At 46.3% G+C, this 9523-nt stretch overlaps 1 protein-coding gene across 1 annotated transcript; it reads right to left on the minus strand.

The window, feature by feature from the left end:
- Positions 1–306: 306 nt before the first annotated feature.
- Positions 307–5724, minus strand: LOC124005876 (complement C3-like). Its single transcript, XM_046315508.1, has one exon. It carries the CDS (start codon positions 5682–5684, stop codon positions 690–692), a length of 4995 nt encoding a protein of 1664 aa, XP_046171464.1. The 5' UTR covers positions 5685–5724; the 3' UTR covers positions 307–689.
- Positions 5725–9523: the final 3799 nt, after the last annotated feature.

The raw sequence follows: 9523 nt of genomic DNA on the forward strand, positions 1-9523 counted from the left end.
ATAAATTATCTTGTTTCTATAAACAAGTTTCCACATTGGTAAAAGCAGTGATCAAAGTGTCTATTACCCTGACTGACTTGTATACAGTGCATTATTTGCTGAGTAACGTATGGGGCAGGAGAAAATGTTTGCTAATCCTGATCGCATTTGGTAAAAACAATGATGAAGTGTTGAAAGATGCATAGTACTGATTTACCATATGGACCAGAATGAGACCAAAAACAGTTGTCATCCCACTCAACTTTAAACTGATGTAGTCTTTGATTGGTGTTTAAAACCAATAAACAATTAAATCCACAAAATGACTGGTGGTACGCACGTTTTTTTTAATGCATTTCTTTCATGCTTATTATAGCAGGCAGGGGTAATTTTAGTGCTAAAATAAAGGCATAGAAAATGTAGCTATGGCATAGTAATCTATGACGATGATGACTGCAAATGGCACATATAAATGTATGTGTAAGTGTGCCATTTGCAGTCGTCATCATCATAGGTGAACTTTTTTCATTTTATTTCCCAAACAGCTTTATTGTGCACAGTGTACATCATTTACTGGTCAGTTTCAGAATATATTCAAAGTGATCAAACTCATCGTCATACACTCTCTAGGTTACAATGAGTTATGACAGGGCATGCAACCTGGATTGAAATGTTACAGAAATGTAAATTTAACAAAACAAGAAGAGAAACTAAACAGGGCAGCCAAAAGTTGTGATCTGGTTAATGAACTCATCGATGCCCAGACAGACTATTCTGTAGTCTCTGGACGTGCACTCTTGTTGTGAGGGCCAGTACTCTATCCATGTCTGTTCTCCTAGGACATACTTGTACTGCAACAGTCCATTTTCCTCCACTCTGTGCAGGTCTTCAGACTTCCCCATAATCATGTATGTTTTCCCCTGCTTTAGACCCAGAGCCTCTCTACAGTAAGATAGTCCCATGAAGTCACGATTCCTTCCCGCTATTACCTCATCAGTACCTGGCTTGACGACGTCATCGATCTTCATGGTGTATGTATCTGCGTGTGACGTCAGCTTAGAGTCCACCACCGTAGCTTTGTAAACATAATCCAGTCCCGCGCCGCAGGCTTTGTCTATGCGGTTGACATCAGGCTCATCTTTATTCTGCATACTGCAGCTCTCTTCAGCACACGTGCACACGTCTCCAAGACACAGTCTGCTCAGAGTTCCACCCTCCCTCTGTGGGTGGTAGAACTTGACACAGTGCTTTTGGTTGTAGTATTCGTATACAGAGATGGCAGCAGGCTGTAGAACTCCTACTTCCTGTACTCTGTGAATCTTAAAGGATATTCTGTCTGCTAACTTATGGGACACCTTGTCCAGATAGAGGATGAGAGATCCTCTTTCAGACAGAACTTTGTCCATCTCAAACTTCTCTATATAGCGCTCCCTCCCCTTGGACAACATTTTCAGATCACCTATGTCTACGATGAAGCCGGTCAGCAAGCCGATGTCCAGGATAGACATGGTCGCATCTCTCTCTGAGTTACGATACAACACCTCAACAGTGAGCATAAACGACTCAATGGCGTCCTCGTGGCTTGTTTTGTCCATCTTAGTGAGTGTGACAGAGAGGTCAAAGCTTTCACAGTCACTGGCCTTCTCTTCTGGCAGGGCATAGTACAGTGTCACCACCGACAAGGTCGCCTCACCATTTCCCGAGGCTTTTACTGTCAAGTCCTTGTCTATGGAGTTGACCTTATCTGTACGAGTGTGGAACTGGTTCTTGTTGTTGATGGACCACTTGGTGACTGATGCCCTGCCGGCCACCTCTAGGTTGATGTTCAAGTCAATGTTTTTCAGGTCCTTCACGTTGCTCCAATACTCAGCCACAGCCTGGAACACCATGATGGTGGACTGTGTGGATCCGTATCCCCCTCCCACTTTCTTCTGATTGTTAAGCCACCTGACTATTGGGCCGGCCTCTTCGAAGGCCTTCACCTTGACCAGGGCAAGCAGGGCATACGAAGTGGCCTCCAGTGTGTACTGGTGACCACCTGGGACTGGCCAGTGGTCCAGCTGTGGAGAGGCGAACTTCAGTAGGGTCTCCTTTTTGAGTTTCCCTGCATTGGCCAGAGCATAGGAGGTCATAGCTACAGCATAGGGGTTCGTGAGGTGGGGAAGACGCTTCTCGAGGTACACTACTGCCTTATCCATACTGCCTGGTAGGCTGTTGACAGACTTCTCACACAGTGAGCTTGCTTCCTGCATGGCGATGAGAACAAAGGCTGTCATAGATGCATCACTGTCCGAACCCCTCACGTTACCCGTCATCTCTGAGTGGTAGACAGGAGCAAACTCATTGAAGATGCCGTCTGGCTGTTGTGTGTTCAAGATCAGCCACTTGACAGCACTACATAGCACATTTTCCTGAACACTGATCAATGTACTGGACATGGCAAACACCTTGACTACATACGCTGTCAGCCAGGTGCTGCTCTTTGTGTGGATCCAGGCAGCGTAGGAGCCATCTTCTTTACGGTAGGCCAGCTCACGTTGGTAACCAATGGTGATGTAGTTGATGGCTGTGTTCCTTCTGTCCAGGCCAATATCCTCCCACTTTTTGGTGTTGTCCAAGTAGTGTGTAGCAATGACAGGCAGGGTCATGTAGATCATGTTCTGTTCCCCACATCCGACTGGCTGAACTATCAGATTGCCCAGAGAGTCTCCACTGATGGCCTGCTCCACCAGCACACTGGTCTGCTCTCCACCTGTCACACTGATCAGTGTGTCAGCATCAGAGTTTGGCACCTGGTTCCGGGGCACTCCACTGGGTATGTGTGCCGTCTGCTCACCACCATGTTTAACCGGGTTCAGGAGTACATTGTTTTCCTTCTTGACCAGCACTCCCTCAGCCACAACGCGCAGGTCCCTCTTCACACCGTCATTGCTGCCAGAGTTTTTCACTGAAGCCTTGACCTCAATGGAGTGCAGGCCCAGCTTCATAGGGATGATAACATAGGGAACAACCCGGGTGGACATGGCGTCCATGTTCACTTCCTGCCTGTACTTTCCCTTCTTGCTTGCCGAGCTGCACACCTCGCCATTCTCCATCAGCTCAACACGCACAGTGATGGGGTCTTCGCTGTAGTTGTGGAGGATTGCTTTGACCTCCAGCTGTTCATTGCGGACAGCTGAGTAGGGCAGCTTTAGGTCAATAAAGAAATCCTTTAGAACTATCATCTCAAACGGATCTGCCACACATATGCTATGTGTTTTAGACAGGCTGATGGCTGTTATCTGCCAGGTTGTGATGGAATCTTTCAGGAAGTTGTTCTTTGTTATAGACGTGGTCTCGCAGTGCTTATCTTGGGCGGTGCAATCAGGAAGATTGGTGTCTTCCCACATCCAGCTCTCAGGGAACTGACTACGAGACACAATGTCTTCAGACCGCATGAAAGCATCATCATCCTCCTCTTCACTGCGTGAGAGCAGCAGTGCATCCTGTTTGAATTCATCCTTTTTTGTGGCCATCTCATTGCAGCAGACGAGGAAGGCTTGGATGCAGACATCCCCATCTATGATGTACTGGGCCCGTCTGTCACAGGTGTACCCCATGGTGTTGTCCCTCATCCCGTCCACACAACACTCCTTGGCCAGACCATTGTACTTACTGGCCATAGTAGTGATGACGTCACTGATGGTCACTGCTCGTCTCCGCCTGGAACTAACAGGACAGCTGGGGTCTGTTCTGATCCCAGTCCCTTTAGCGGTGTTGGTCTCGAATACCAGACCAGCATCATAGAACACCCCCATATTGTCTGCTCCCCCTCCAGCTGTACATCCTGTATCATGCTTCTCTATGGTGTCCCAGATCTTGGTCTGTGTGAGACGGTGTTTGTTGTTGAGAACGTAGACTCCCTTGTCTACGGCCACCAGTCCTAATTTAGCTCCCGGGTCTCCAGTGATGGTCAGACTGAAAGCCTTACGAGGCTCATAGGATGCCTTGGGCCTGGTCGACGTCACTTTCAGCGAGCCCATGCAAGAGACCTTGACGTCAACCCAGACAGAGTCTGCCACCAGGTCATCTGTTCCCACATGGTAGTACGCTATGATGCGGAATGACGGAAGCATTTCCTTGGAGACGGGCACTGACAGTGTCACCAGCGCATTGCCCTGTCTTCTGAATCTGCCCACTTTCACCAGCTGACCTCTACTCAGGAACATGTATGTAAGGTCATGGTTTTGTATGGTGAGGGGTCCCAGGTTCAGATTGATCTTAATGGGGTCTCCTATTTTCAGCTCATTAGAGTCAACCCCAACATGGAGGAAGTTCCCGGTGGATGTCCTGTAGGGGAGAGCCTTCATGGTGGCCTCCGCCTGTCTGGTTTGGAGGATACCCGGGACCTTGGTCTTCACAGTGATTGGCAATTCTTTGGCCGATGCCATGGTGTTAAGTGTAACTTTGGCAAAGCCATTAGCCCTGGTCACCCCTTTAGCATTATCTGGAGCCACCTCAATCTCCACTCCATTGGCTGGAGAGTTGTCGGGATTCGTAATGTAAACCGAAACATCAAAGGGCATGCCTGGTTTGAAGTATTTGGGAGTTCTCTTGAAGAGGATGGTGTATGGCGAAGTGACGATCTGGATCCCTCTCTTCTCTGCCTCTACCATCTCACCCCCACCCTCTGTTAACACGCTGACTGATACAAAGATGGATTGTCTGACCAGATTATGGATGTTTTCGAAAGTCTGTGTGATGTGTTCCTTTTTCAGACAAGCCACTCCTTTACCTTCTCTGATCTCTACTCTCTGCAGAGAGGCGGGGAAGCTCTTTTTTTCATTCTCTGTTGTGATGACACCAAACACCACATAGCCTGTCCCTGTCACTTCCTTACCATATAGATACCTGGCATTGATGTCAACGGTCAAGTCTTTGTCGTCGATGTAGAAGAAGGCTTTACCTGGGGTCAGACTAACTTCGAAGCTGGGCAGAACATACTCCTTGACCTCAAAGTCAGAGGAGAAGGTCATCTGAGGAGTGCTCTGGAACCTCGTGACCACATGCCATGTCCCGAAACTGACGATCGCAGGGAGAATGAACTGTCCGGATTTGACTCCCTTATCTGGGTTGACGATCTCCCTGAAGATGGTGATGTTTTCAGGAGTCATGATCTCCACAGAGACTGCGATCTCTTTGTTCTCGGCAACTTCTTTGTCCTCAAATATCTCTCTGGTCAGAGGCTCCAGGCCAGGAGTCATAGAGAACACTCTGTAGTAGACAGGGCTGCCTGGTGTGTAAATGGTCTTGTCAGTCTGTATGAAGATGTATCCAGACTGGAAGGAGACCAGGACAACCTTCTCCAGGAGTCGGTCAGGGAACTGAGCCTGCAGGACCACATACTGCTTCTGCTTGGGGTCATCCACAAAGTGGTCCCCCTCTGGGATGACCAGTTGTGTCATAGCCTGGAAATTGTTTGCTTGATCCAGAACCACTGATTTAGAGACCAGCACTTTGCTCTGCGTAGGGTGGTTTTTCACCATGATCTTAACATCCAGGGGACCTCCTGTATGGTCTTGAGACTCCACAAAGATGTTCTCATTACTGCCCACACGAAGCAGGTTAGGAGCTGACAACACTTGTAGAGCAGCTCCATCAGATAAGGTAGGTAAGGAGAGGGCTACAACCAGAGCGGCCTGACACAGCAAGTTGCCGACCCACATCTCCACCACTGATTTTGGGCCTGTGATAGTGCCTTCACTCTCCAACCCTGACTTTTATCCTGTCTAGGGTTAGCACATTCTGTGGGAGGAGTTCCAGTGGTGACTCCCCCAGGGGGTGTGTTACTTCCCAGCAGTAGAGTTTGGAAACCAGCGGTCCTGATAATGCTAGTTGGAAAGTTCACTGTTAAGCAAAACAAACAGCACAAAATCTATCAGAGAAATATACAGGCTGGAAATGTACTGGACCTGTGGAACCTCTGTGATTTATGTTAAACCACTGACACAAACTACCTAATAAAACAAAATTACAAAAAAAGTTATATTATTAATCAGCAAATGGACTTAGAAGTGCTATTATCAAATCCGAAGCTAACTCACTCCATTAGCTCAGATCTGGTCTCAAGACAAGTCAGCAGGTCATGTATGATACAGTCACTGTCGAAACAACAGAAACGCCATGAATTCCAAGGAGAGCTAAGTGCATCTCATAATGAGTGTCAACACAACATTAACACCCACATTACAATAGACAGCTCAGTGCATCTCATAATGAGTCGGTGTGTGTCAACACAACATCAACACCCCCATTACAATAGACAGCTCAGTGCATCTCATAATGAGTCGGTGTGTGTCAACACAACATCAACACCCACATTACAATAGACAGCTCAGTGCATCTCATAATGAGTCGGTGTGTGTCAACACAACATCAACACCCACATTACAATAGACAGCTCAGTGCATCTCATAATGAGTCGGTGTGTGTCAACACAACATCAACACCCACATTACAATAGACAGCTCAGTGCATCTCATAATGAGTCGGTGTGTGTCAACACAACATCAACACCCACATTACAATAGACAGCTCAGTGCATCTCATAATGAGTCGGTGTGTGTCAACACAACATCAACACCCCCATTACAATAGACAGCTCAGTGCATCTCATAATGAGTCGGTGTGTGTCAACACAACATCAACACCCACATTACAATAGACAGCTCAGTGCATCTCATAATGAGTCAACACAACATCAACACCCACATTACAATAGACAGCTCAGTGCATCTCATAATGAGTCGGTGTGTGTCAACACAACATCAACACCCACATTCAATAGACAGCTCAGTGCATCTCATAATGAGTCGGTGTGTGTCAACACAACATCAACACCCACATTACAATAGACAGCTCAGTGCATCTCATAATGAGTCGGTGTGTGTCAACACAACATCAACACCCACATTACAATAGACAGCTCAGTGCATCTCATAATGAGTCGGTGTGTGTCAACACAACATCAACACCCCATTACAATAGACAGCTCAGTGCATCTCATAATGAGTCGGTGTGTGTCAACACAACATCATTACAATAGACAGCTCAGTGCATCTCATAATGAGTCGGTGTGGTCAACACAACATCAACACCCCCATTACAATAGACAGTGTGTCAACACAACATCAACACCCCCATTACAATAGACAGCTCAGTGCATCTCATAATGAGTCGGTGTGTGTCAACACAACATCAACACCCCCATTACAATAGACAGCTCAGTGCATCTCATAATGAGTCGGTGTGTGTCAACACAACATCAACACCCCCATTACAATAGACAGCTCAGTGCATCTCATAATGAGTCGGTGTGTGTCAACACAACATCAACACCCACATTACAATAGACAGCTCAGTGCATCTCATAATGAGTCGGTGTGTGTCAACACAACATCAACACCCACATTACAATAGACAGCTCAGTGCATCTCATAATGAGTCGGTGTGTGTCAACACAACATCAACACCCACATTACAATAGACAGCTCAGTGCATCTCATAATGAGTCGGTGTGTGTCAACACAACATCAACACCCACATTACAATAGACAGCTCAGTGCATCTCATAATGAGTCGGTGTGTGTCAACACAACATCAACACCCACATTACAATAGACAGCTCAGTGCTCATCAACACCCACATTACAAGTGTGTGTGTCAACACAACATCAACACCCACATTACAATAGACAGCTCAGTGCATCTCATAATGAGTCGGTGTGTGTCAACACAACATCAACACCCCCATTACAATAGACAGCTCAGTGCATCTCATAATGAGTCGGTGTGTGTCAACACAACATCAACACCCCCATTACAATAGACAGCTCAGTGCATCTCATAATGAGTCGGTGTGTGTCAACACAACATCAACACCCACATTACAATAGACAGCTCAGTGCATCTCATAATGAGTCGGTGTGTGTCAACACAACATCAACACCCCCATTACAATAGACAGCTCAGTGCATCTCATAATGAGTCGGTGTGTGTCAACACAACATCAACACCCCCATTCAATAGACAGCTCAGTGCACATTACAATAGACAGTGTGTGTCAACACAACATCAACACCCCCATTACAATAGACCGCTCAGTGCATCTCATAATGAGTCGGTGTGTGTCAACACAACATCAACACCCCCATTACAATAGACAGCTCAGTGCATCTCATAATGAGTCGGTGTGTGTCAACACAACATCAACACCCCCATTACAATAGACAGCTCAGTGCATCTCATAATGAGTCGGTGTGTGTCAACACAACATCAACACCCACATTACAATAGACAGCTCAGTGCATCTCATAATGAGTCAGTGTGAGTCAACACCCACATTACAATAGACAGCTCAGTGCATCTCATAATGAGTCGGTGTGTGTCAACACAACATCAACACCCACATTACAATAGACAGCTCAGTGCATCTCATAATGAGTCAGTGTGAGTCAACACCCACATTACAATAGACAGCTCAGTGCATCTCATAATGAGTCGGTGTGTGTCAACACAACATCAACACCCACATTACAATAGACAGCTCAGTGCATCTCATAATGAGTCGGTGTGTGTCAACACAACATCAACACCCACATTACAATAGACAGCTCAGTGCATCTCATAATGAGTCAGTGTGAGTCAACACCCACATTACAATAGACAGCTCAGTGCATCTCATAATGAGTCGGTGTGTGTCAACACAACATCAACACCCCCATTACAATAGACAGCTCAGTGCATCTCATAATGAGTCGGTGTGTGTCAACACAACATCAACACCCCCATTACAATAGACAGCTCAGTGCATCTCATAATGAGTCAGTGTGAGTCAACACCCACATTACAATAGACAGCTCAGTGCATCTCATAATGAGTCAGTGTGAGTCAACACCCCCATTACAATAGACAGCTCAGTGCATCTCATAATGAGTCAGTGTGAGTCAACACAATATCAACACCCACATTACAATAGACAGCTCAGTGCATCTCATAATGAGTCAGTGTGAGTCAACACAATATCAACACCCACATTACAATAGACAGCTCAGTGCATCTCATAATGAATCAGTGTGAGTCAACACCCACATTACAATAGACAGCTCAGTGCATCTCATAATGAGTCAGTGTGAGTCAACACCCCCATTACAATAGACAGCTCAGTGCATCTCATAATGAGTCAGTGTGAGTCAACACAATATCAACACCCACATTACAATAGACAGGTCAGTGCATCTCATAATGAGTCAGTGTGAGTCAACACCCCCATTACAATAGACAGCTCAGTGCATCTCATAATGAGTCAGTGTGAGTCAACACAATATCAACACCCACATTACAATAGACAGCTCAGTGCATCTCATAATGAGTCGTGTGAGTCAGCACAACATCAACACCCCCATTACAATAGACAGCTCAGTGCATCTCACTGTGCGCACACACACGCACACGCACACCCTCAGTCAGTCAGTAGTATATTACAATCGACTAACGCTGAACAAAT

Source organism: Oncorhynchus gorbuscha, linkage group LG19, assembly GCF_021184085.1.
Source record: "Oncorhynchus gorbuscha isolate QuinsamMale2020 ecotype Even-year linkage group LG19, OgorEven_v1.0, whole genome shotgun sequence".
NCBI classification, from domain to species: Eukaryota; Metazoa; Chordata; class Actinopteri; order Salmoniformes; family Salmonidae; genus Oncorhynchus; species Oncorhynchus gorbuscha.